This window comes from Bipolaris victoriae, assembly GCF_000527765.1.
Source record: "Bipolaris victoriae FI3 unplaced genomic scaffold scaffold_144, whole genome shotgun sequence".
NCBI classification, from domain to species: Eukaryota; Fungi; Ascomycota; class Dothideomycetes; order Pleosporales; family Pleosporaceae; genus Bipolaris; species Bipolaris victoriae.
The window spans coordinates 38,551-63,548 of record NW_014575248.1 but is presented as its reverse complement, the minus strand read 5'-3'; the positions used below and the strand labels follow the sequence as shown (position 1 = coordinate 63,548).

At 49.6% G+C, this 24,998-nt stretch overlaps 11 protein-coding genes across 11 annotated transcripts; 5 read left to right on the top strand and 6 right to left on the bottom strand.

Moving 5' to 3' along the window:
* Positions 1-2,150: 2,150 nt before the first annotated feature.
* Positions 2,151-7,908, bottom strand: COCVIDRAFT_42369 (hypothetical protein; the record flags this gene model as incomplete). The annotated part of the gene is made up of 6 exons (XM_014695842.1): positions 2,151-5,151; positions 5,202-5,815; positions 5,957-7,281; positions 7,327-7,469; positions 7,519-7,708; positions 7,791-7,908. 6 exons carry the CDS (start codon positions 7,906-7,908, stop codon positions 2,151-2,153), a joined length of 5,391 nt encoding a protein of 1,796 aa, XP_014551328.1.
* Positions 7,909-8,272: 364 nt separating this feature from the next.
* Positions 8,273-8,757, top strand: COCVIDRAFT_31125 (hypothetical protein; the record flags this gene model as incomplete). Its single annotated transcript, XM_014695841.1, has 3 exons — positions 8,273-8,285; positions 8,344-8,683; positions 8,739-8,757. 3 exons carry the CDS (start codon positions 8,273-8,275, stop codon positions 8,755-8,757), a joined length of 372 nt encoding a protein of 123 aa, XP_014551327.1.
* Positions 8,758-8,835: 78 nt separating this feature from the next.
* COCVIDRAFT_20417 (hypothetical protein) lies at positions 8,836-9,871 on the bottom strand (the record flags this gene model as incomplete). Its single annotated transcript, XM_014695821.1, has 2 exons — positions 8,836-9,346; positions 9,399-9,871. 2 exons carry the CDS (start codon positions 9,869-9,871, stop codon positions 8,836-8,838), a joined length of 984 nt encoding a protein of 327 aa, XP_014551307.1.
* Positions 9,872-10,390: 519 nt separating this feature from the next.
* COCVIDRAFT_31123 (hypothetical protein) lies at positions 10,391-11,651 on the top strand (the record flags this gene model as incomplete). The annotated part of the gene is made up of 2 exons (XM_014695840.1): positions 10,391-11,030; positions 11,083-11,651. The coding sequence occupies 2 exons, from the start codon at positions 10,391-10,393 to the stop codon at positions 11,649-11,651; spliced, it is 1,209 nt and encodes a 402-aa protein (XP_014551326.1).
* An 860-nt stretch (positions 11,652-12,511) lies between these two features.
* COCVIDRAFT_113216 (hypothetical protein) lies at positions 12,512-14,187 on the top strand (the record flags this gene model as incomplete). Its single annotated transcript, XM_014695839.1, has 3 exons — positions 12,512-13,388; positions 13,463-13,936; positions 14,018-14,187. 3 exons carry the CDS (start codon positions 12,512-12,514, stop codon positions 14,185-14,187), a joined length of 1,521 nt encoding a protein of 506 aa, XP_014551325.1.
* A 563-nt stretch (positions 14,188-14,750) lies between these two features.
* COCVIDRAFT_42364 (glycoside hydrolase family 2 protein) lies at positions 14,751-16,835 on the top strand (the record flags this gene model as incomplete). The annotated part of the gene is made up of 1 exon (XM_014695838.1): positions 14,751-16,835. The coding sequence occupies one exon, from the start codon at positions 14,751-14,753 to the stop codon at positions 16,833-16,835; it is 2,085 nt and encodes a 694-aa protein (XP_014551324.1).
* A 433-nt stretch (positions 16,836-17,268) lies between these two features.
* On the bottom strand, positions 17,269-19,593 carry COCVIDRAFT_42363 (hypothetical protein; the record flags this gene model as incomplete). The annotated part of the gene is made up of 6 exons (XM_014695837.1): positions 17,269-18,072; positions 18,158-18,236; positions 18,285-18,856; positions 18,906-19,220; positions 19,274-19,393; positions 19,447-19,593. 6 exons carry the CDS (start codon positions 19,591-19,593, stop codon positions 17,269-17,271), a joined length of 2,037 nt encoding a protein of 678 aa, XP_014551323.1.
* Positions 19,594-19,957: 364 nt separating this feature from the next.
* Positions 19,958-20,417, top strand: COCVIDRAFT_113225 (hypothetical protein; the record flags this gene model as incomplete). The annotated part of the gene is made up of 2 exons (XM_014695836.1): positions 19,958-20,244; positions 20,297-20,417. 2 exons carry the CDS (start codon positions 19,958-19,960, stop codon positions 20,415-20,417), a joined length of 408 nt encoding a protein of 135 aa, XP_014551322.1.
* A 95-nt stretch (positions 20,418-20,512) lies between these two features.
* Positions 20,513-21,417, bottom strand: COCVIDRAFT_113222 (hypothetical protein; the record flags this gene model as incomplete). Its single annotated transcript, XM_014695835.1, has 4 exons — positions 20,513-20,659; positions 20,775-20,924; positions 20,973-21,244; positions 21,345-21,417. The coding sequence occupies 4 exons, from the start codon at positions 21,415-21,417 to the stop codon at positions 20,513-20,515; spliced, it is 642 nt and encodes a 213-aa protein (XP_014551321.1).
* A 1,753-nt stretch (positions 21,418-23,170) lies between these two features.
* COCVIDRAFT_20412 (hypothetical protein) lies at positions 23,171-23,512 on the bottom strand (the record flags this gene model as incomplete). Its single annotated transcript, XM_014695820.1, has 1 exon — positions 23,171-23,512. The coding sequence occupies one exon, from the start codon at positions 23,510-23,512 to the stop codon at positions 23,171-23,173; it is 342 nt and encodes a 113-aa protein (XP_014551306.1).
* A 749-nt stretch (positions 23,513-24,261) lies between these two features.
* Positions 24,262-24,953, bottom strand: COCVIDRAFT_42359 (hypothetical protein; the record flags this gene model as incomplete). The annotated part of the gene is made up of 3 exons (XM_014695834.1): positions 24,262-24,352; positions 24,404-24,735; positions 24,783-24,953. 3 exons carry the CDS (start codon positions 24,951-24,953, stop codon positions 24,262-24,264), a joined length of 594 nt encoding a protein of 197 aa, XP_014551320.1.
* Positions 24,954-24,998: the final 45 nt, after the last annotated feature.

Here is a 24,998-nt window from a genome sequence, read left to right as displayed (position 1 = left end):
GGGGGGGTATATTGGGGGCAATGCCGGTACTAAGTTCTGAATCCTCATCCTCTTTTGCCTATGCAGTTCTGTTTTGGTCGCGTACGAGGCTTTCATGCCAGGCTGCGTAACGTCCAAAGTGCGGCATGGGGCCACCCTATGCTCGCTGAGGTCTTCTTTCCAGATCAATGGCATATATTTGAATCCTACGTGCTGGCGGCTGAAAGAACGTCGGGGTTCCCAGAGAAAAAGGGGGGAAGCATCCTCCCCGAAAAAAAAGGACTTGAGGCGCAAGAAAAAAAAGTTGTTGAGCTCTTTACAACTGCCGATGACGTTGTCCGTACCAGGAAACTCACACACCTTCTTTCTTTGCTCTCTTTATCACATATTGTACTTTGACCCACCCAGCCTTTCCCTTTTTTTCCCTTTCCCTCGTTTACTCTGGAAGTAGGAGCTGAGGTTTTGACGGCCCTTCGTTCCGGAGCCAACGGTCAATCTCGAGATACCATCGTGAGGTCGGTGTGCGGATGTGGGTGGAGTCCTTGCGGCAACATGAGCCAGACTGGAGATATTGGTCCAGGCCTAGTTGCGTTTGTCGCAGAGAGCATACTCGAATCGATTTCTTTCTTCTAATCTTCTTGTTCACTGGGTATCTTGGTTTCCTGACAAGTCTCGTGGGAATGCGTAGGTGTAGGTGGGGGGGTGAGAGTGTTTCAACCGCCTTGCGACTTTTCTCCCAAGTCCCATTTTCTTTCATGCATCTCTTTTCACATATTCTCTTTACACATACCAATCTTGATGCATAATCTTACTGTTCTCAATCCGCCACTGCTTCTTCCAATTCCCGTCTCTTCTCCAAATACCTTCTACACCATCCATTCATACATCCAACTAAGCACACACACACACACACACACACATACCCGCCTCCATAGCTCACCACTCTCCCCCCCTCCTTCAACTTCTAACCTCTCAATCCCATCCTCCATCCAACATCCCAAGCGTACTCCAGTCAAACATATACCCTCCCACAACCGCACATCTGCACAAACAATATCACCACCCTTAAACGCCACATCTTCCCCCCCTTTTAATCCACCAATAGTATCCGCACCAGCCACACCACTACCCCCAATCAACCTACTACAGAAACACGAAAAAAAAACCACCAACAGAGCCACATACACCAACATCCAACACTCGCCTCCGTTTAATTTTCCACAAGTCCCACCCAGCCCCCGCAAAGTTGTTCCAACACTAATCGTAGTGGCTGCAACAATGGCATGGGGGGGGGCTGCTCAGGCCACCCAACCACCACCGTCCGTCGTATCAAGATACCCGTACGTACGTGCGTATGTAGAAGAGATACGGATGTTGGTGGCACACACACACATGCACACATACACAGATAGATAAGATCGGAGAGAAAAGGAAAAAGCGGGTAGAGGCGAGAAAAAAAGGGAGATGCGCAGTGCAGACCCAAGGGGGAAGGAGAGACTGCAAGCACGGAGATGGAGCGCTTCTTGGGAGGTTGTGCGTTTGGGGGTTGTTTTTTCTTCCTTTTGCTCAAGGGTGAGTGGGTGGGCTGGCTGTAGGTGTGTTGGAGGCGGAAGCTTGTTTGGACGTTTGGCCAGTTCTTTTTCTTTTTTGGTGTTTTGAGGAAGGAGAGTTGACGAAATGTAAGTCTGCATGTCGCTGGGTTTGGGGGTTGTAGATAATAGGTATCATGAGTTGTTCAACTTGGCTCTGTCACTAGTTTATTCACGCATGAGTTATTCTGTGACACATCCTAGGCTATGCTGGATATGCTAGATTTCAATTACTAGATCTCGACATGCCGAAACCTACTTTCGCATGCTTGCAGCTATTGAGGTCTGAAACCGCCGTTTTCATGAAAACCCAGGTTTTTGCTATGATGAGAACGCTGGCGCGTCGTGTACATAAATTCGCATGCCAAGATCTGCACGCTAAGGGTATCGATGCTATACGTGCCTTTTTTTCTAACGCCGATAAGATGCTGTTTAAAAGATGCAAAAATAAATACTCGCTCCATCAATCCAGGCAAGCTCGATGCTGATGTGCCGCATATGTGAATGCTCATTCATAATATGACCGGTCATACCAGATATTCTTGCTTCCCCCTTCAATCATGGCTAGACTGATCATGGCACCTAGTCTGAATCATCGTCGCCATCCGGCGTGCGCGAGGTTCTCTTCTTCTTGGAGCCCGCCGGCCTGACCTTGAACTTTTTAGGCGTACTGCCACCCAAGGTAACGTTACTCTTCCTCTTTCTACCACGACCACTAGTTGGGAATTGTGTGTTGTTCTCGCCGTCATCATTGGGTGTCTCATATCCTGCATCCAGAGTATCATCACCGTCTGCGTCGATGAAAGTTTCCCGATCAATGTCCAGCAAATCTGCAAAGTCGTAGCATTGCTTCACCATGCTTTCGCGGGTCTCCAGGGCATTCATGACACCAGAAAGGCGTTCCCATAAGTCTTTACTGGTGGTAGCCAGATGGTTGCGGGTCGCAGGTTTAGCATATTCCTTTTGAGGAATGGGTCCGTTATGTTTAATGCCATACCATCGCCGAATGAAACTGCGAGTCTCCCACACCATCTGTAGAATCGTACAGGCCGTTGTGATTTGACGAAGGCGGCCGTCGTCGATATTTGGTGGTGCGAGCTGAGGCACAGTTTGAATCACTGGTGGTAGCGGTTGTGGTGGTAGCATTCCGTTCATAGGTCCAACAGCCATCATATGTTGCTGAAATGGATCCATTGGCTGTGGCTGCTCTACCTGAATGTATTGTTTTGGAAGTTCTTCTGCGATGACAACACCCACTGCAGGTCCGGTTGTGTTCAGTACCATCGCTTCGACTGCATTGAGGAATACTGCTAGTTCCTCTTGATGCGGAAAGTCCAGCAAGGCCAGGTTCTCCAGACAGAAACGAGCGTATAAGATAGCCTCTGGTACAGGACCACTGGCATCCAACTTGGAGAGGTCAAAGTCAATTTGCTTGCAGAAGTTGGCAATGAACTTCTTCAGGCTTGCTTTCTTGCCAGTCTTCAGCGCCTCGAAAAGTTTGGCAAGCTTCGGAGTATGGGTAGCTTCGACCATCCCTCGTGGATCATTGAACAAGTCCAGTTGATATCTGAAGGCCATATGTATGGCCTGCATGTATTCTTTCTCCAGATACGACTCTTGCTTCTCATGGATACGCCTGTGTTCGTCGCCCGCCACCTGAGCCAAGCTTTTATTTGGTGAAGTAGCCAAGGCCACGAGTGCGGCACCGCACTCCTTCGGATGAACGAGTCCTTGTCGACTGATACTGGCAATGATGTCTGTGGCAATTACAGCGAGCTCGTTCTTGTTCTGCAAAGCAGCTTTCACAAAGTCCTCTAGGAATCTCTGGGCTAGATGTAGAGTTGCTTGGTCATTTCCAGTAGCCGCAAACGAAGTTTCCAATCGAGCCGAACCATTCACAGCTCCTTTACCGATGGCGATTTGTGCGCCTGTTTCGGAACGCCGTTCGGCAACAGTAAAAAACTGCCTAAAGAAAGAGAGAGCGACATGCCTCAAGGAATGATTGTCCTCGTTGATGAAGACAAGCTTCACCACCTTTTCCACTTCAGATCTCATAAAATGCTCCGGTGACTGTTGGCAAATGCCACCCATACTCTGCAATGCTTGCTCGCGAATATCTAGTTCCCAAGCCTGCATAGTGAAGGGCCGAACAGTATCCAGTAGGAGAAGCGACGGTGGAGGCGGTGACTTTTGATTCAACGATGGCTCCATCTGCTTCTTGAGGGCCTCATTCTTGCTGATAGTAGCGCGGAGTTTAGCCACGAACGGTTCGGCGTGTTGGTCAAGACTACAAACTTGACCAAAAGCACCGAGCAAGATTAGATATGAGAGTATCTTCTCTTTTAACTTGGTGGCATCCTCTTTCTCCTTCTCTACTGTTGACTCTTTGGCTGACGCCAATACATGGGCCGATGACAATAACGGGCGAAGTTGGCTGATCACAGAGCAGGTAGTAACAAAAATCTTTTCGGCACCTATGCTCGATATCCCACTGATTGCCCACAAACAATGGACAACATCGAGAAGAGTTTCACGACTTGTAGGCCAGCCCAGAGATGCGAATTTGGCTAGCTTTGGAACGTTACGCATCAGACTTCCCCGAATCTCTTCGGCAAAAGCATGTTGAAGTGAAGGAAGTGTTGGCAAGACATGACGGAAAACCACAACCGTTGGCCGTACAAGGGCTACATCGTCCGTGTTAACAATTGTCTTGATGTAAAGTTTTAGATGCCGGAGGTAGTCGACTGAGAACAGCGTAGGCTTGATCCTTGCAAAGACACTCAGGGTGTTCATGACACGCGTCTGGGACTTGTTGTCCGTTCCATTCCCTGGATCAATGACTTCGTCGACTAAATCTGCGACAAGCTCTCCACATATGCGCAGATTTGCAGCAGGTGCTTTAGATTCAGGCGACACACAATGAATAAAGAACTTTTCGAAAGCCTCCAAGTGCACAGTGCTTTGGCCCACAGATTCCAAGAGGTCTACCATGAATGCTGCTCTCTGCTCACGGTTCAAACGGTGCTGACTGTCATCGGTTTTCGTACCCGTGCTAGCAGTCGTCAACCATATCTCTTCGAGGACGTTCCGACCTAGTTCCGCAATTGTGCTCTCATCGTCTTGCGAGGGAAGAAGTAGTGGAGCAGCAATCTTCAGTCGAACCTGCTTTGAGTTGGAACGGAGGTATATCTCTTTAAGAAGCTTGATTGCCTTCTTCTTTGGCCCATTCGAAGGATCAGTCGTCATATCCAAGATCTGTGGCAAGACATGTCGCTCCAGAGAGGGCTCCTTGGCTAAGCAATTGGACAGTAAGGATAATGTCGCTTCACGAACCATGGGTGAACTGTCCCTGAGCGAGGAGATCATGTTAATGACATGGCCTTCGGAGATGACCTTGGGATCTTTGTCTAGCAGTTGCTGCAATGCTGTAGTTCCTCGTGATCGAAGCTTAGGTGAAATTTTGTCTTGAGCGTAGAGCTGCATGAAGTTGACGATCTGCGAGAGGTATCTGCACACTTGGCTTTGGAGCGTGATTACACCAGCAGCCAGCTTGCTTTGATCGTCTGAGACCGATTGAAACTTACTATCATTCAAGGTTAGTTGCGAAGTGATTTCATAAATCATGACACTTACTATTTCCGACCCAGCCATTTCGGGTCGACGATCATACTCTCTAGGCATTGCTGAACTGTCTGGATCGGTTCTGGCCGGCTATCTTGATTTGGTTCAGGGTATGCCTTTGTAACAGCTGTGAGCCAGGAACTGACATAGCAGCCAGTTGTTGCTTGAAGGTGGGGGTCTTCCTGGGATGGTCGGAGGTCGAGATATTCAACCAAAGATTCAATGACCATGCGGTAAGGACCGTCAAAGGCAAGTAGATCCACGTCATTAACGCGCTCCTTTTGATCCTCGCTCATGGCGTCATTCACAAGTCGATCTAGCTTCGACGACAAGTCCGACTGCGAAACGTCTAGCCTTTGTTTCAGTTTTTTTAGCTGGTCTTTGAAGTCAATCACACCACAGCCTATCCTCGCCATTGTCGTAAGAGCCATATCTTTGTCCACTACAGAGTGCTTATTTGCTTGGTCATCCTGGAGTATTGTTCTCATTCGTACCAAAAGAACCTGTAGAAGCATCACAGCAGCCGGCCATTGAGGAGACCCGAGAACGTTGCAGAAATCGTCGATGAAAAGATCCAGAAGATTGCGAAATGGCTTGTCACCCGACTTTGAAGTGTTTGATGCACGCTCGCAGAGTTGAGTTACAATGAAGGAAGCGGTGTTGGTAGCCGTTGTAGTCAGATTCTGCGCAATGAACGTTGGGGTACCTCTACCCTTGTTCACCTTCTTCGCTATCTTTGTAGAAGTACCGGGCTCGTAGTCGCTAACATCATCCTCAACTACCACATCCTTGATCTCGCTGTCGGTCGATGATGTAGTACGAGGACCAGGGTTTGTTGCAACAACCTGAACGAAACGCATGAATAGCGCGGAAATCGTCATGATAGGTACTTCTCGAGCCGATACAAATTGCCTGGCGCTTGCCTTCTTATCAGGAAGCTTTTCCAGATTGCTGAAAATTCCGCTGAGGATTGACGTCCGTTGATCTGGATATCTCGCGAAGATCTGAGCCAGAACATCCATTGCCTTCTGGCGAAAGTGTTCAAACTTCCTAATGGTGAAAACAGAGTCTTTTTCATTTTCGCTATTTTGCTCCACTAGAAGTTCAAGTGTCAGGTATTCCAGGGTATTAAGAGCTCGGTCAGACAAATTGTATTTGCCGATGACTGTGGCAAATCGAGTAAGCACAGCTCCAGATAGGCGCAATACTGCTTGCAGGTCTTGTCTGTAAGCCGAGGCAGCGTTGAAAAGATCTTGGGACTCGCCCGATCGCCGCGATTGGACGATGGGAATGATGCATGCGTCTTTGACTAGCTTTATGAGATCGATGATGGTATCGACGATTTCTTCTCGACGCATGCGATAGTCATCGCGGCCCTCAATCATAGTCTCCAGTAAAAGCTTCGAAGATTTCAGTGCGAATTTGGCAGTTGTGATACTCTCAGTGAGCTCCAAAGTAGCCTCATCTCGTGAAAAAAGCCCGTTCTTGGTTGTTGACAGAACAGTAGGATGAAGGAGAGATTGTATCTGCATGACCAGTTCTACAGGAAGAGCATCAAAGCGTCCCAGACTGACCACACCCGACATCTTCTCTGAGAGGTTATCCATCGACCGCGGTTTGAGCACGTTGAATTCGCCATCAGGCGTTGCTATCTTGCTGAAATGCTGCGACCCATCGAGGTCATCCTTGTCCTCTGTTAGGTTTGTAACGAGTGTGTCCAGCAGGTCAATTTTCCCGTCCGCGATCTCCCGTTCATGAGGTCTTAAAACAGCAGCCCCACCCTGTGCTCTTTTGTCTTCCTGCTTTTGTGACAAAATTTCCGGTGTATTGATGTTGTCAATGTATCTGAACTCTTCTCGCGAAACAGTTTTTGGCTTTATAACCACAGCGGGTCCTGGAGGACGAACAGGCGTGCTACTCGGAGCGGATGAAAGAGCGCTGGACGGGTACAGGAGATCTGCGTTTCGAGCATGGGCACTGCCATTTGGAGTGGAAGAAATTTGAGGCGCCACACGAACTGGTTGTGGAGCAGCCGGTTGTCTGGGAGGGGAGCGCTCTTTACGAGGTCGTTCGGATGCCGCGACACTCGGTGCTAGCCGTGTCAGTGAGAGTATAATCAAGTGACAAGAAGACCTACTAGTAAACGTGACATCCGTCTGTTTCAGCAGCATGCGCGCAAATGGGCTAAGCGCGGGCGTATATCCTGACGACTCTCCATTTGTGCCTTTGACAGGACTGTCCGGAGGAGGCGTCGCTAACTGTGGCATGGGCTTGAAGTGGCTATGACCGTTAGTGACTACTTCTGAGTCAAAACCCAGAAAACACTCACTACTCCGGTAGTTTGTCCCGATGGAGAAGATTGCGAAGTTGCTTCAAGGTATCGTGTAGGTGTTGCGCAGTAGACTGGCCTTCGATTTCGTCGTTCAAGATGCCCACGGCTTTCTTCGCGGCCTTTTGTTGGTCTGGAGTCAAGGTTGTGGGTGGAGTCGGAGGCTCGGCCGTAGGGAAAGGTATTATATCTATCTGTCTATCAGTCTTCTGCCATGATGAGTGAGAGAGCCTGGCGCATCCAAGATGGGCAGGTGAGGGAGAGCGACTGACCCGGTGAGAATGGGATAATCGAGGTAAAGGGCGAATATGGGAGAGCATCGTCAACAGTGGGAGGGGGTCTCCGGAATGGGAGTCCCCCACCGTTGATGTTGTGCCAATCTCCATTCATTGCGGTCGCGCTTGATGGGCTGAGGAGTCGGAGGAGCAAACAACCGTAGAGTAGGCGCCGACAGTGTACGTTCTGGGGGCGGAGTCGAACAATCGCTATTTCAACGTCTCAGCGTGCATCGTCTGATGGTGCGATCCTTTTGCCCTCCTCTGATCCTTCACGCGAGCGATGCGCTCTGTTGTCTGCTACGCTGTGGCGGCTTCGATATGAAAGTACCTATGATCGAATCGTCCTGACAGTCGGACGCGTTCTGACCGCCTACCCCTTTCGGACTAGCTTGGCGCAGCCGCGGGAGTCGCGATTCCCCGTAACTTTTTTCCATCTCCACGCTCATCAACACCTTCACAACAATACACTGCCCACCATGTCAGCTATTGGTCAGTAATGCTCCACCTGTATACTAAATGCAAGTCGTTTGCTTATAAAAATATATAGGATCTCTTGTCTTTTGCACAGATTGCGGTAACTTGTTGGACGGTTCTGTGGGGAAGCAACAACAGAACATAGTCCTGACATGCGGTGTCTGTGGTGCGAATAATAAAGATACGTCGTCGAAGACTGTCGTTACTGTTTCCAAGCCTACCGCTTTTCCTTCTTCCCTGCGCGCGAAGAGATCCGAGGTGCAGACCATTTCGGAGGAAGACGTACAAACCACCAGTATAATCAACCACCCATGCGAAAAATGTGGAAGAGAGCAAGTGCGATACTACACTCAACAACTGCGAAGTGCAGATGAAGGAACCACTGTTTTTTACGAGTGTGATTGCGGTCACAAGTATGTTTGCGCAAGCGCCCTCAAATTCAAACTCGTACTGATAGTTATCTTACAGGTGGAACACGAACAACTGAATTGGGCTGTACAAGTACAATGGCCTCGTTGAACTCTATATAACCCAAACGCCATGCTCATGCAACATGCTACCACTTCTAAGCCGCAGCAACCTGTGGCACAATTGCGTACTCCATCTCCCCATTCTTCTCGAACTCTGCCATATCGAGCGCAACAATTACACTATCTCGTACAACCTGTTCTGGGTCATTCAAGAATTTGCGCAAAGTTTCCTCGACTCCTTCCTCGTCACCCAAACTGCCCAGCGCCTCCGCAGCTTCATGGCGGACCATGCTAGCCTCGTTTGTGTTACTCAGTGCCTCTGTCAGACTGGGAATCGACGCGGGATGTGACAGCTGTCCGAAAACGAATGCGATCTCATGGCGGAAGAGAGCAGAAGGATCGCTGAAACCGCGGGCAAGCGCTTGTACAGCCGGGACAGCAGTCGGGAGGTCGGGTGGCGAGGAAAGATCGCGTAGCGCGAACATGGCCCGGTACCGCTGGAACAAAGGCAAGGATGTGTCGAGTAGTGTCTTTTCAAGTTCTGGTATCGATGGCTTCTCGGTGCCCTGTGGTAGCGGGGGCGCAGGGTCGATTGACGTGAAATCACTGTATAGTGTTTAGCATATACAACATAGCCTGAAACTCTTTGCACACATACCTCTTCTTCAGCTTCTCTTGTCCCTTCTGTAGCCCGTGATCCCATTCGATGCGATCAACAGCAATATCGCAAGTTTCCCGCACAACGTCGACCTCTTGGGCATCATCTCTCAACTGCTTCAGTAGATCCAAACTCCCCTTGTCGCTTAGTGCACCGAGTGCCTCCGCAGCCTCGTGCCTGCACATGGAGTCTTCTTCCTTGTCTTGCAACACAGCCCTCAGCGGCGCAATGGCAGCATCATGGCCAGATTGACCCAGGCAGTAGGCGAGCTCATGCTTCAGAAGAGCAGACGGTGAAGAGAAAGCAGCGCCAATGGCCTCGATCGCGGGGACTGTTTGTTCGGTGGGCGGATTCAGGCCTGCTAGATACTTCAAAGAGAAGAGAGCACGGAATCGTCGGGCGAGTGGCTCTGATTCCGATGTGAGGATCTTGCGCAGGGTTACGACCTGTGTGTCTTGTTCGGTAACAGCCATGTTGTTGGTTGAATAATAGGATGTTGAGTGACAGAAGTCAGGAACAGAGGATCGCCTCTAGACGCGGCTCAACTCTTTTTTGGTGGGGTCTAGAGATTTGGTGGGGTTAAAAGTTCATCTGATAAGATCCTCACCGCACCTGCATGCTAAAACAAGGCTAGCCTATCATAGCCTAGCCCGCATGTGACAGCGTGGCAGCGAGTCCTTGTTCCTGCATTATGCAGGACATAAGCCACCCAGCCCTCTTTTCACAATGACTCTTCGTCCTCGCTCCCGGTGTCTTTGACAAGTCGTGGTGAAAGGTCACCTACAAGAAAAAAGGAAACAAAGACATCGTTTGGGTCTTGCCTCAAAGGTGCACCTGTCCGCTTTACCATCACCATCGCCTTCACCGCAACACGCCCTCACGACGACAATTGAACACCTCGACCCCCGCTCAACCCAGATTTTCGTTCTAGTCCGAGCACTTCTTTTCGAAAACACGCTCGTGCGCGTCGAAAATAGTCTCCGTCTTTCGTCATGGCCTTCCTTCGCGGGGTGTCTGACCGCATCTGGAGTTATATGAGCCCGCGTAAGACCCAGCAACGGCGAGACAAGCCCTATTCCTTCAAAAAACCTGCAGTGCCTACTCGGACTACAGATGCTCATCAAGAGGCTGCCAACCCCTCGATCGTGGAGAAAAGCTCGGATGCGCCAGTCAAGATTCGGGACTCACGATCACCAAGTCCTCGATGCGACATCGATGCGACACTTTTGCCTCCCTCTCCACCCGCTTCAGCCATGCTCTCCGATGATCTAGAAGGTGATACGCTGTTGCCTTTGTCGCCCACTACGCCCGGTAAGAGAGCAGAGGGCTCATTGGACGAATGGGACGCGAATGAGGAGACCATGGTAGTGGACGATGGAACATACATGGATCAGCAAAAGAATGTCAATGCTGAAGAGGAGCGAAGGAGAAGAGATCAGCAGGGACAGGAATTACGCGATTCTGGCTGGTCCGAGGACGCGGTATTTCTTTTTCAGAAGCTTGGGATGCGCGGCTTCGAGCCTCTCCTCCCCATTGAGTGGATCAACGATTTCGAAACTCTACCCGAAGACCTTTTTACCGAGAATCTTGACAAGGCTTTTATAAAACCCGCCTTCGGCACAGAATACGGTGGTATGTACTCGACTTTCTGATAACCGCGATTGCCTTTACTAACACTATAAAGCACAACATGCTCTTAACAAGCTCTTCGATCTCGGGGGTTTCGTACGAGATGCCTGGCACACGCGAGCAAAGCGGACTCCGGCATTCCAGATCGGTAAGGCAGTGAAAGCGTTCACCAAGTGGGCAATGAAAGACGGTAAAGTTGACCATCTTTGGTCTCAACTTCCACTGTTCCAAACTGTCACTTTCTCTCGACACGTACATCCGAGTGTAGGTGAGGAGAAAATGCTTGAAAAGCTTGGCCGCCTGCACGACCTATGGTACGATGCTTTGAAAATCGGCGAGGCTGAGCAACGTGGAGACTCTGTTGTACCAGAAGTGCCCACACTCTACGGAATTACAGCATCGCATTCCGTCATGGCATTCGTCAGCTATGCTCCCGGCAACAACGACAGGGATCAGCCCCAACTTCGACTGATCGCTATGTTTGACTTCAACAAGGAAGGATATGACGTCTGGAACTCACTTGCCATCGCCATCTTCATCATCCACTGCAGAAACAGGATGGTGCAGTTGAGCGAGTGCCTCTCGGGACCAGAGACTTTAACAGAGGAAGACCCCGATCTTTGAACGACAAATATAATACGAACGTACACACGAGACAGCTACGACATGAACACAAACACAAACACTGCTCAATGTTAGCAATAACGAAGATTACTACGACTAGATTGGAAAGAACGAAGAAGTAATCATGGATGATGGACGACAAACTGAAAGGCGTGGCGTTTTGCCTCGCAATATACCCTATACCCCTTTAATGAGCACAATACCCTTTTGTTTTTCCTTTGTCATGCGAAATTGTGGGGGAAGATATCCAAGACCACCAAATTGACGATGTCAGGCTCGGCAGGCATGTCTTGAGCGACTCGATGAATGATGAACGAATGATGCAGAAATTGCACTGTGGAAGGAGAATCCCTACGTATACACTCTCGAGAGTGAGCAAACCCTAGTTAGAATATACCAATCAATCTTTCAAATACGAAACAGAAAAGAGAATAAGACGCTACTGATTGTAGATGATACAGTGATAGCTGGATAACTACAAGTATGAGAAATTGCTGCCACTACGTACATATAGTAGACGCGGTTGGTAATCATTTTAGTCCGTTCGTTCGAGAGCACTTGTGGCGCAGAGCTAGACCTCGATTTCGTTATTTGCGGAGCTAAGCATTGAGCTAGGATCTGGCAGATACAGAACGTCATGAAAACATTGGTACGAATTCTGCTTCTACGTACGTCATAGATTTTATACGATTGAGAACCGATTCCTCAGGCGAGTACCCATAATAAAAGCAATAGCCCATCGCCATGCATTTTCCGAATGACAATAAGCTTCTTCATTCCTTGGCAGCCCGCAATCTTCTATTGCGCAAAAAAGTCTAATATCAGTGTTGGTTAATTGCCTTCGCTGTCGCCTCTTTATTATGCCGTCAATGCGATTACCACGCGCATTCCGCTCCCCGGCGCAAATCAATGCTGAGGAGGGCACGAACGGTCACCCAGAAACCGGACGTGGGAAAACCGCACCCACTGAAGCGGAAAATGGGAACGGAAATGAGAAAAAGTCCCAAGAGCCTAACAAAGAACCTGTAGGCTTCTGGCACCCAGATCTCCGACAAGTCCGCAACCGCGCATTTGCGAAATGGATCATTACGACCTCGTTTCTCATGGCATTTGTTCTCGCTGTTCTATCGATATACTGGGGCGTCTTTTTTCAAGTGGAGCAAAGACTCGATCACTTGTTGATTTATGTCGTAGATATGGATGGGGCCACACCATACGATAGTACTGGGAATGCGCCATTCGTCGGACCAGCCATTACGCAACTTGTCCAACAACAACTAAGCAGTGGCCAGCCGACACTAGGCTGGGGAATCCGCTCAGCCTCAGATTTCAACAACGACCCAATGCGTGTCCGGGAGGCAGTGTACGAATGGGATGCCTGGGCCGCCATTGTCATCAACCCCAACGCCAGCGCCTTGTTGTACTCTGCCATTGCGAACGGAAACTCATCTTACGAACCCCTTGGAGCCTGCCAATTGATCTACCAGGACTCAAGAGACGATACAAATTGGTACGATTTCATGCTGCCACTCATCAGCGCTTTCATGACGGAAGCGCAGAGCATGGTCGGCAGGCAGTGGGCGCAGATGGTGCTTCAGAATGCCAGCGACCCATCTATCCTATCAAACATGCAAAGTGTGCCGCAAGCGATTAACCCCGCAATCGGATTTTCTGAATTCAATCTTAGGCCGTTCTTCCCTTATACTAGTATTCCTGCTGTTTCCATCGGTCTCATTTGTAAGTGTTCTTACGCCCTAATATAGTAGTTTCACCTACTTCTTAAGAATTTGGTATTAATCAGCCGACAACAGATCTCATAATCATATCCTTCTTCAGCTTCTCCTTCTATATGCCCATCCACATGCAATACGTCACACCTACCAACCACCCACCGCTGAAATTCTCCCAGCTGATCGTCTGGCGCTGGTGCGCTACCATCTCGGCGTACTTCATGCTTTCCCTCGCCTACTCCTTTGTCAGTATGGCTTTTCAAATCAACTTTTTTCACACCAACTTGATCACTAGTCATACTCAGGCTACTGTCGAGAGCGAAGGCAATCCAGTGGCTTTTGGACACGCAACGTTCGTTGTGTACTGGATGCTGAACTTTCTTGGTATGATTGCGCTAGGTCTGGCATGTGAGAATGTTGCTATGGTTGTGGGTATGCCGTGGATGGGTCTGTTTTTGATCTTCTGGGTTATCACGAATGTCTCTACTTCGTTCTACGATATTGAGATTGCACCGGCGTTTTACAGGTGGGGATATGCGTGGCCACTACATTCTAGTAAGTTTCCATTATTTTCGTTGCTTCTCCTGCTTTTTTCCTATTTAGATGGCAATTCGTCGAAGCTAACACGTGCGACAGTTGTCGAAGGAAGTCGCTCGATTCTGTTCGACCTTCATTCGCGTCTTGGTCTGGACTTTGGCATTCTAATTGCGTGGGGAGCAGTGAATACACTGTTCTTCCCTTTCTGCTGTTATTTTATGCGGTGGAAAAACCAGAAGGGAATACACGAGTACTGGCCTCTGGATTAAAATCAGGCTTAAGATATCTCAGCAAGCTCGGACAACTGCTCAGTACATCATGAAATAATAATTCATCATTTTTCGATGTAATACCACGTATATTTTCCCATCGTCATTTAGTTTATATAAGTATCGCACTTACGATCATCATGAATTTCTAAGTGAATTGAAACGCCTCAACAACGCCACTATTTCCGGAATAGCCACAATAAATACATTCAGAGTGGGGATTTCTAGACTAACATTCGCAGCACTATTGGTTACTCGTCATGATGCCATGTCTAACCAATTTCAAGCAATCTAGTATGGTGAATTTGGCAATATAAAATACTATGTTCTTCTGAGCATTGAAGAAGCTCCGGTGTGTAGGAGATTGCGGGCGGGGAAGATGTAATCCAACTCGCCCTAGTCCCAAATGAGCGTGGTACGTGTTGGACCCAGTGTATCCTCCCCACACCTCCACCTTACTGCGTCGAATCTCACGTGAATGCTAACTTTTACATATACAGCGCCCTCAATTGAAGATAGCACTTCATCCTAATTTCATCGACACTCATATTCACAACATAAGTATGCCTCCCACACCCCCGCCTACATACCCTCGCCCGGACTTCCTCCGCGAGGATCTATCATGGCAATCCCTAAACGGTCCATGGTCATTCCTCTTCGATGACAACGACGTTGGTCTCAGCCAGGGATGGCACTTGACCCAACTACCGGACAAGATCACTGTGAACCCCACCAATACCAATAGTGCCGAAAACAGCGAGGCGCACAGTATTACGGCCAAGATCGCTGCTGGTACGCAGGAGCTACTGCAAGGCAACAAGTTCAGAAACGAGCATACTGTGCATGAGAAAAGAGATATCCAAGTCCCATTTGTATTTCAATGCCCTGCTTCGGGTATCAACGAAAAGGGCGTGCACGAGGTGCTGTGGTATGAAAGGATGGTTGAGGATCCGAGATCTGAACAGGGCAAGACTGCTGGAGATCTTGTTATCCTCCGATTTGGAGCTGTCGATTATGAAGCCAAGATTTGGGTCAATGGTAGTTTTTTTGGTGGTCATCGTGGTGGACACGTACCATTTGATGTTGACATCACGGATGCTTTTGCACAGGGGAAGACGCAGAGACTGACGGTGCGAGTTTTCGATTCCGCTCACGATCTGACCCAGCCCCGTGGAAAGCAGTACTGGAAGGCACAGCCCGAAAGTATCTTCTACACGCCTAGCGGAGGCATCTGGCAAAACGTGTGGCTGGAATCGGTTCCCGCTGTCAGACTAGGAGATGCGAGTACAGGCACACTACTTAAGAGCAACGATATCGAAGGAGGAAATTTGGAAGCTAACATCAAGGTTCTTGGAAGACTAGCAGGTCATGACTACAGCGTGGAGCTCGAGGCCAGCCTCGGCGGTGTTCTAATCAGCAAGACTGAAAAGACTGCCTTACCCCACGACTCAGACACAGTCCCTTTGAAGACGAACATGCGTTTGACCGACACCCAGGTCTCGCAGTTGCCACAGAACCTCACATCTGCTGCTCCACTCTCCGAACCCAAGGCCTGGCTCAACAACCTCGCCTTATGGTCTCCCGACCACCCAACCCTCTACGACCTAACCATCCGTCTCTATCGCTCTTCAGAAAACATCCCCATCGATACCATCCACACAACAACCGGCATGCGCTCCCTCCACTGGGATAACTCGACCTTCCGCCTTAACAACCACCCTTACTTTCAAGCCCTCTTCCTCGACCAAGGCTACTGGCCCGAAACCTTCATGACACCCCCCACCCCCTCAGCCCTGAAACAAGACATCGAGCTCAGCAAGAAAATGGGCTTCAACGGCTGCCGCAAGCACCAAAAAGTCGAAGACCCCTTATTCCACTACTACGCCGACCGCCTCGGCTTCCTCGTGTGGGGCGAAATGGCAAACGCCTACGCCTTCTCCGAAACCTACGTCGACCGCATGGATCAAGAGTGGCGCGAAGCCGTCCTCCGCGACCGCAACCACCCCTGCGTCGTCGCGTGGACGCCCGTCAACGAATCCTGGGCCTACACGGATTTGCACACGAGCAAGCAGCAACGAGACCACATCCGAAGCTTGTACTACGCGACTAAAGTCCTCGATCCCACCAGACCTATCAACGACAATTGTGGCTGGGAGCACGTGGTTACGGATCTAACTACGTTCCATGACTATGCTGATGCAGAGGAGCTGACAGCGACGTGTGCGTCGCTCGATGCTATCATGAAGACGAAATCTAACCGCCCCACGTTTCTGGCGCCGATCCAACAACTGCGGGATCCAGGGTCGACGCATACGCCTGGCGCACCGGTCATCTGTACGGAGTTTGGGGGCGTGAATATTGCGCGCGAGGCTGCTGGTGCGGGTGGGGATGGAGAGGAGGATAGGAAGAGGGATTGGGGGTATACGACTGCGTCGGATCCCAAGGACTTGCTGAAGCGGATTGAGAAGATGATGGTGGGGATAGTGGATGGAGGTCATTGCTGTGGGTTCGTGTATACACAACTTACGGATATTGAGCAGGAGGTCAATGGGGTGTACACACCGGACAGGAAGGAAAAGTTGGATGCGGCCGAGGTCAAGAAGGTGGTGGACGGCGTTATAGAAAAGTATGCGCAGATGCACAAGTAAGCCTGAGACGGGATAAAGTGCGTATATGATACAGGATCAGGTATCAGACATAGCGAGTAGAGGATCAATGTGACATAGAAAGTTATCGTATTTAAGGTACCTCTTGGTACTTCTCATTTCTACCTATGTATTCATACTCCTCCATCCAGGAGAACCTCAGCCTTGTCGGTCATGGTCTGTACTGGATGTCTCCTCTCCGTCCAGCGGCATCGCCACGAACACATCATTTGACGATGCTGTTCGATGCAACAGACTCCCACCATGCTATGCACTAGTAACAAGACGCCAAAAATGCAGACTAGCATGCGGCAAGCGAAATATGAGAAACAAATGCTCTCTGAGATGCATAACAAAGAAAAAAGAATCCAGGGGGTATCGTCCATAGGAAACACCGAAAACTCCGCCCACTATGCTGATTGCAAATCAAAGCATCCTAAGCACCATATCGAACTCCGGTTCTCATGTATTGCAGACTCTCTTCCTCGAACCGAGGTATCTGACGTCCGTCTCGCAACGAGATATAGTCACGGGCTGGATTCCGGTTGTCGTACGCCCTGGCATTGGGCACGTAAGTACGACAAGGTGCGCCAGCCGGTACCTGATGATGAGGTTCTCTCACATCGCGCGCAGGCTGTCGATGCGTTACAGGAGGAGCGTATACGTATCCACGAGGATCAACATCTGCAGTAGGTCGTAGAGGTGCATATTGACCTCTGACATTGTTGGTAGGCGGACCATATAGACTGTTTGTTAGATCAATGACATGCTCTGGAGGCGGTGGTCGTGGAGCACTGTGAAGAGGACCCATTGGTTGACTTGAATGGAACTCAAGTGGCCCACCTTGGTAGGTTCTGGGATGGACTTCTTCACGATACATAGGCCTTGAACGTTTCGGCTGTTGGTCTGCTTGGGCGTCTCTTTCGTCCGTGAAAGTATTCAGCGCTTTACGTTTTGGCGACTGTACCTGAATGTAGTGCCTGTCTAGCATGTTGTGATCCTGCACTGGGTGATGTGCATTTGTATTACGGCGTGGTGGCGAAGTCAGATCAACTGTTTCACGCTCAACAGAAGGGAGTACAAGATCGTGATCTGCCATGCGTTTTGTGTTCGTGGGTGGTCTTTCCTGCATACTAAATCGAGGGGATGCAGGACGCGAATACATGCCTTGTATGCGTCGCGATGGAGGGTGGTCATACCGCATCATTGAATCATCTCGTGGCTCCTTGATGGGTTGAAGCTACGGGTGTCAGCTCAAATTTCCAGAACAACGAACGAAATACGATCGCGTAGTGTTCACGAGATGTGACCTGTTCAAGACTCACTTTATACAATTGCCCGTCGATTTCGTGCAAAATAGGCTCGGCCCGTTGGCTTGTACCAGAGTCAGCTGGCCTTGCTCGTCTGTGGTGGTTAGTGGGGCTAGGAAGTCAACATGTCACTACTCCTTACTTGTCATTCAGATCGTGTGTGCCATAGCGATATGCTTCGCCGTGGTGCCCTAGGCGTGGTTCAGAGTTTAGTGTTGCGTGCATAGGTGGAGGTGGAGGTGGAGGTGGAGGTGGTAGCTGAGAGAATGGCTGGGGGTGTGAAGAGCCAGGCAATGGACCTGATCGTGGAGGTGGAGGGTATCGCGAAAGAACAATTGTTCTTCTTGCTACACCTCTCATATCATTACGAGGGTAGTTGGCATGAAGCTCGGGTTGCAAATCGCGCGCAGTAGCACGACTGGAAACAATTTCCATGCTTTGCTCACGTTCATCAGGCGTAGACGTGGAATGGCGATCGCTGCTTGGTTCATCGTCATCATCAAGAACAATGACCTCACGGAAGGTTTCTTCAAGCTCATTGCTTTGCTCATCGGCTTCGTCGCGCCACTCTTTGAGTTTGGCAAGGGAGACACTCTCAACCTTGGACCGAGCCTCCATCCAACCGCCACTTTTGAGCAGCTTGTCGTAATCTGTATACGTATGACGAATATGGGCGACAACAGCAAGCTGCACTCTACGAGCCAATGAAAGTTCCTTGGCATTACCTACCCGGTTTGTTCCCTCCTCAAAGGCATGGGGTAACAATGGCTTGCAAATCATCGTCAGGGATCTTGGGAAACATTTCGCGAACGGCACCATGGATGTAGCCTTTGGTCTCCTTTTCTGTCGTGGGACGTCCTTGTTTAACTTGCCGTGAAGAGTAGTCCTCGAAGCGCCGGGCAATCCAGTTGGTCCTGTCGCCATCCTTGGCTTTCTGGAGGCCCTGGCTTTCATCGTACGTATAGCCGAACTTGCTGCATGCAAGGTCGATAATCTGCAAAGGAAAATGATGTCCGACTCGGTGGACATGATGAGATAATTTCTCGGGATCGGAATGCATCTTGTTCTTGGGTTTGGCCTTGGGGGGTTGTCAGCTACTCGCGGCCCGCCGGAGTTTGTTGCGACGCCTACCGAAACAATATGTACGTCGAGGTTGCGCTGGCGACACTGCTCCTTGCACCATTCCGTGAACTCTGGATGTCCAGCGGGAATGAAGCCGAAGCCAGTGGGCGCGTTGGATGCATACGTCAACTACACTCGCGTTAGTAAAATGTCGGTGCATCGATGGCGCATCGCAGACGGACGATCGAGTGCAGTTTCTTCTTTTCCTGCGTTACCGCTTCGAGCACAATCTTGTAGGGCTTCTTCTTTTTGGCGACGGCTCGCGGCTGCTCAAGGGTGCTGCTGCGCTGTGGCGCATATTGCGGCCGTGGATGATATACTCTGGTCATGACGCTGGTGTGCAAGGCAAATCATAGAGACGCAGCGGTCCGTGGAAGAGTAAAGTGCTCCTGTGGCCTGGGATTTTTCCAGCTACGGAGCGTGATGCTGCGGGATTAGCGATGAATACGAGAAACGAGGCAGTCACAACGGCGCGCAAAGGTCCAAGACGCGGATTTTGAATCTACAAGCCCAGTGGATGCAAAGGCACAGGCGGGGCGTTGGGTGGTGTAGTGTGAGGAGAGAAGAGAGGATCGAACCAGGTTTGTGCCACGCCACGCAGGCGGCTACGGGGCGCCGGTGTCACCTTTCTCCGACGCCCAACCATGGCGCTTTGCAGAAGTGAGGCGTGACGTCGTTAGTGCCCCGGCCACCATGTCACAACAGCAAGTCTTACACGCGTATAGGCACCTGTATCGGCATAGTCTCCGGGCTATTCAATTCTCCAAGCCAGCCCGATACACGCTGCGTGACCGCCTCCGTCTGGCGTTCCGTCGCGGCAGTGCCTCTGACTTTGAGCCCCAGAAAGTGCAAAACACGCTGGAATTTCTTCAGTATGCCACGAGAGAAAACGGCCTAGAGCACAAGATAGTGAAGAACTTGTTGTTTGTATGGTGGGTGCAGAGTCAAGGAGGCTACGGAAGGCACAAAGCGAAGATTCTGTATGTACCCGTGCCTCGCTCTGAGCCCAACACAGTGAGGCTGACATGTCAGAACCCGCGATGAACTCGAGATCAAGACAACTGCATACGATGTCTTCAATCACAACATCTGTATGTTGAACGAAAGCATGGGGCTTTGCCTGCCAGCAATGACCCTTCGCGATCCTAGATGAGGCGACAAATGGTACCGCTGCCTCGAAGCCCTCGCAAAGCGCCCTTCTGCCACGCACCTGCACTAGACCGTGATCGCGTGAGCATTAAGGGAGCCTCACATGAAGTCGTCAAGAAAGTTCTCGTCGCGGTTCTGATTGCTGCTTTCCTCGAGATGGTCCTCAGTCATGACGTCGTCATAGGCGTGGTCTCTCCGCCAAGCGAGCTCCTTGCGCTCTTTGGCAACGCGCGCTTCCTCTTTCCTCTGCATAAGGTTAGTTTTGCTGCAGAAGAGATGATGGTGTTATGAAAACGAAGTCAAGTCAAAGTAAAGATAGTGATAGCATGGACCGAGGTAATCCAAAAAAAAATTCAAGTACCTTTGCCTGCATTGCACCCTGCTCCCGCTTCCTCAACTCGGCACGCCTCGCCTCTCGCTCTTCGCGCAGATCAGGGAACTTTTCAACCTTTGTCTTGTTCAGGCGATTGACAATGGCGTTTTCCCTCTGCTCAACATGTATACGCTTGACCTATTCCAGCAAATTAGTATGCAAACTCTATAAGCACATAATACTCACCTTGCGCTGATCCTTGAACCCGACCTGTCCCACAGCCATGCTACCGTCCTTTTTCAAGTTACTCCACGGCGTATACACAATAGTAATGTTGTCTTTCTTGTTGCCTTCAATACTATTCGCCTTTGTCAACTGCGCGCAGTCGACTAATAACTCCTTGTTCATCTTTTCCCAGTCCTCGCCCTCTGGTAGGCGGACGTAGATGTGAGCCGAGGAAAGATTGTCAACGTGGAACCACACATCTTCGTCCCAGCCGTACTTGATCAGCTCTTCATCTATCCCAGGGTTAGCATGCGATCTCTATTCCAACGCCCAGGTGACAAGCAAGGTAGTGTGGCCATGTCAAAAGCTGAGGTAGTCAGTCTAGCTTCTTACTTTCGACTTTGTCTTTGCCAACATAAATAAAGGCCGACGGAGACACCGTGTTTGACGAGAAGTAGTATACCATGTTGTCAGGCTGTTTGGTTGTGACTTTGCAATGCGAGATCGAGCTGCAAGTTAGAGTGTTGGGCTTAGTGGTGAATTTGGCAAAGCACGTGTGGGTTCTAGCGGGGTATCGAGGCCATTCAGCTCAGGGTCCTGACACTGGTACCAACCAACATGTCACTGTCAACTATCGCAAACGGCAGGTACTCTAGAATATAAACATCAAAACCTCTCGGATTTATCCTATCATGGTTACATTAAAACCCAAGTGACACCATAGGTTACTTTGCAGCGCGCTTATCTAGCAGCGCTTCTTCCTCGCCAGGCACACGCTGTACGCCATGGTCGCCAGCATTGTATTCTAATCTAGCAGTATGACATGATAGGAAAGGTGAACGATTACGAGTTTCTTAGGGGAGCTGTTGAGGGGATGTGAAGGGTTTGGTGGAGGTTGAATTTTGGACTATGGTGTCATTTGCTGTGACTTTATTGTTTCGCTGCTTCGATGAAAATTTTATGTGATCCTTGAATGGTCCTAGATCGACTTTACAGGTTATTTTGTGGGACGCAAATTCTTTTCTGTCGCCAAAAGAACTACTGCAAGTCTCACGACGCAGGATCTTATGCGTGAGAGTGTGACATTGATGTTGCTAGTATGCTGCCTCGCTGCTGGAACGACATTTGCGAATATGGCATTTAAAACTCCTTCCTCCCACAGACAACTATTCCTCAACCTGTGGAGAAGCGTTTTTGTTGCGGGAGCCGCCATGGTGAGTTCCAATGCACAGGCGACTCTCGGTCATGCCCTTTCGAACTCTTCTACGCTGACGAACATGTTACTGCAAGTATAGCATGGGGAATTGTTCTTCTCTGGGGAAGATTCTCGCTCGTGCTGCTTAAGCACACCTTTGTTGATGTAACCGATATCGCAAAAAGTGCAGTGAAAGGTTTCTTTAATCATATGGATGTCTCGTTGACGCTCTTTTTGGCTGTAAGGCTACAAAAGCTTCGAGGGCAAATGGTGTCGTTTTTATCGTAAACCTCACACTGAAGCCTGTTCTTGTGCACTGGCGAGCTTCTGCAGTGCTGTCCATATTCTTTCTTGCTGCCAAAGTCGCGCTCGCAGAGATTGCACGACTCGTTCACAGTATGGATATTACAATTTTCTATTCGTTCCACAGCAGTACTTATGGATAATGATTCACGACAATGGATGTGGATATTGAAAGAGCTGAGCACAGTCTGTCAATTATAGGCAGTATAACACTGCCTCTATGTTGTGTAGCCGAAGGATTTTCCTCCAGTCCAATGGTGCAGGGCCACATGGCGAATGATGATGCACCTCAGGTTACACAACATATCAGACGAGACTTATCAGCCTCTCCCGAGGTGCGGGGTAAATTGAGCGCGCCGGATCGACCTTGCAGGCGATAAGTACGCTTCAGCTAGGCTTGGAGAGCTGAGAGGGACAGATTGACTGCAGTTGGGCAGGTTTTGCCGAAAGGCTGCTGATGAAAGAGATTCAGTTCGCCTTTTGCCCTGGCTTATATCAAGCGAAGGGGTTCGTGTCTATCAGCCGTATCTCAAAAGGGCCATTCGATTCCTACAATGATACCTGACTCTTTATCTCGGCTCCCCTGGACCCATGCACCCCTCGTGAAAACTCCGTTGCTTTGGCTCCAATACATGGAATGCACACATAGACTCTTATCAAAATACCGGAACAAAACCCAATCTCTCCCATATCCCCTTCTTTTTCGATAGACCCCGAACAATCAGTCAATCAAGTGCCCCATGCCCCTCGGTATTCCACTTCTCTCCCTTTCTTTCGATTGTTTCTTCTTCTCTTCCTCCTCTTCCTCTTTCTTCTTCTTCTCGTCTTCTTCCTTGTTCCGCTTCTCATAATGAAACTCACACAGCATATACGGATGCTTGTACGGCTCCATGACCTGTGTGAAACCGCAGTATCCTGAGGGTTTAACACCAGGAATGTAGTGCCGCTTTACTCCCCTGTCATGGGTCGTGGCTTGGTAGCAGCTTTCGCCCCAGATGTAGTGTGGGGGGATGGTGTTGAGGCAGTTAGGCATCGCGCACTCGAGAGGGTAGCGTCTGCACATTGTATCGTTGTTTAGGATGTGTGGCGTGAGAATTTGTGGGGCTTAATAGGTGGTGTTATGAGTAGTATCCCTTGGTGGAGAAAATAAGATCGACGTGGTGCTGGTCTTTCTTATATGGAGGGCAGAAAGATAAAACGTCAGAGAGTTGTATGTGCTGTTCTGACAATCGACTCATATTGTTGCTTGTTCACATGAATAGAATTCTAGACATGAAAGCGTAATTGAATGATCACCGTTGGTATTGGCTGTATTGCAAACGCTTCAAAGCTTTGTCCCATGAGTGAAAGTCACGTCTCTGCCTAGTTGTACACATGGTAGTACCTCGTAAGTATCCTATGACTGTGGAGAAGGTAGCAGGAGTGTGTGAAAGACCAAGGTGAATCAAGAATATGAAACAGGAGCCCAACGCTCAGACTGGCCAAGGGCAAGGTAGAGGCAAAACAGCGCACCATGTAAATGAGTCACATTAACAAACGGAAATTAAGGCAAGAATGATGTAATTTGTTTTGTATGAGCAGCTAGGCTCAGAAATATCCATTAGGGATTAGGGACATTCAATGTCCGGACAGAAAAGAACATGATGACAAAAGACAACTCCAAACTCCATCGCGATGCGTACTGTTTTTGTGGTTTTGACAGATAGGAAAAGGGGCAGAGGTTGGGGGACTGGCGGCAGTCACTTGTTTTAGACAGTTCCTCCTATTGATCGTTGCGTCGACTCGACATGACGACATCAATCATTATCTCGTTTAAGCCTCCTCGACAGTCTTGGCAGGCTTCTTCATGTTGTTCTTGTACCAAAGGGTAGGCAGAAGAGCGCAAGAGACAGTGAAGAGAATGCTGAGCCAGGTCAGTAATGCCCAGAAACAGTAACAGCGCTAATAGACTTACCAAAGAGCAATTGTCATGCCCCAGACAGTCTTAGCCTGGAAACAGTTGCTGCGAGTGACACCAGCCCAGTGGCCCAGGCTCGAGGCAGACTTGTTGAGGTTCTGGACCGCCGCAGTGACGAAAGCGTTGGCGTACATGGCATCAATCTCAGCCGAAGTCTTTCCAATGACATAGCAGTTGAGGAAAGACATGGGCTTTCCAAGAGTGACTGCGCAGACGATGAAGGCGATGAGAAGAAGAGAGTCGACACCAGCCATGACAAGAAGGCCGAGGTTGGCTTGGGACCAGTAGTAGCCAATGCTGACCATGATGTATAGGGTAGCGATACAAGCCTATCTGTGTTAGTACATTGCTGGAAGCATGATGTTTTGATACATACCACACTGAGGGTGCCAACAAACTCCTTAGGCGGCTCAACACCAGTGGTAACAATCATCTGGACAAAGTTGGAGCAGATGCCAATGACGAGGATCATGCAAATAGACTGGAGGACGCGAGTACCCAGGAGCATAAGGCTCAAAGGCTTAGCGTTGTAGGTAGGGACAGGCATATTGGCTGATTGAAGATGTAGTTTTTGAAAGAGAGTTGACTGTCG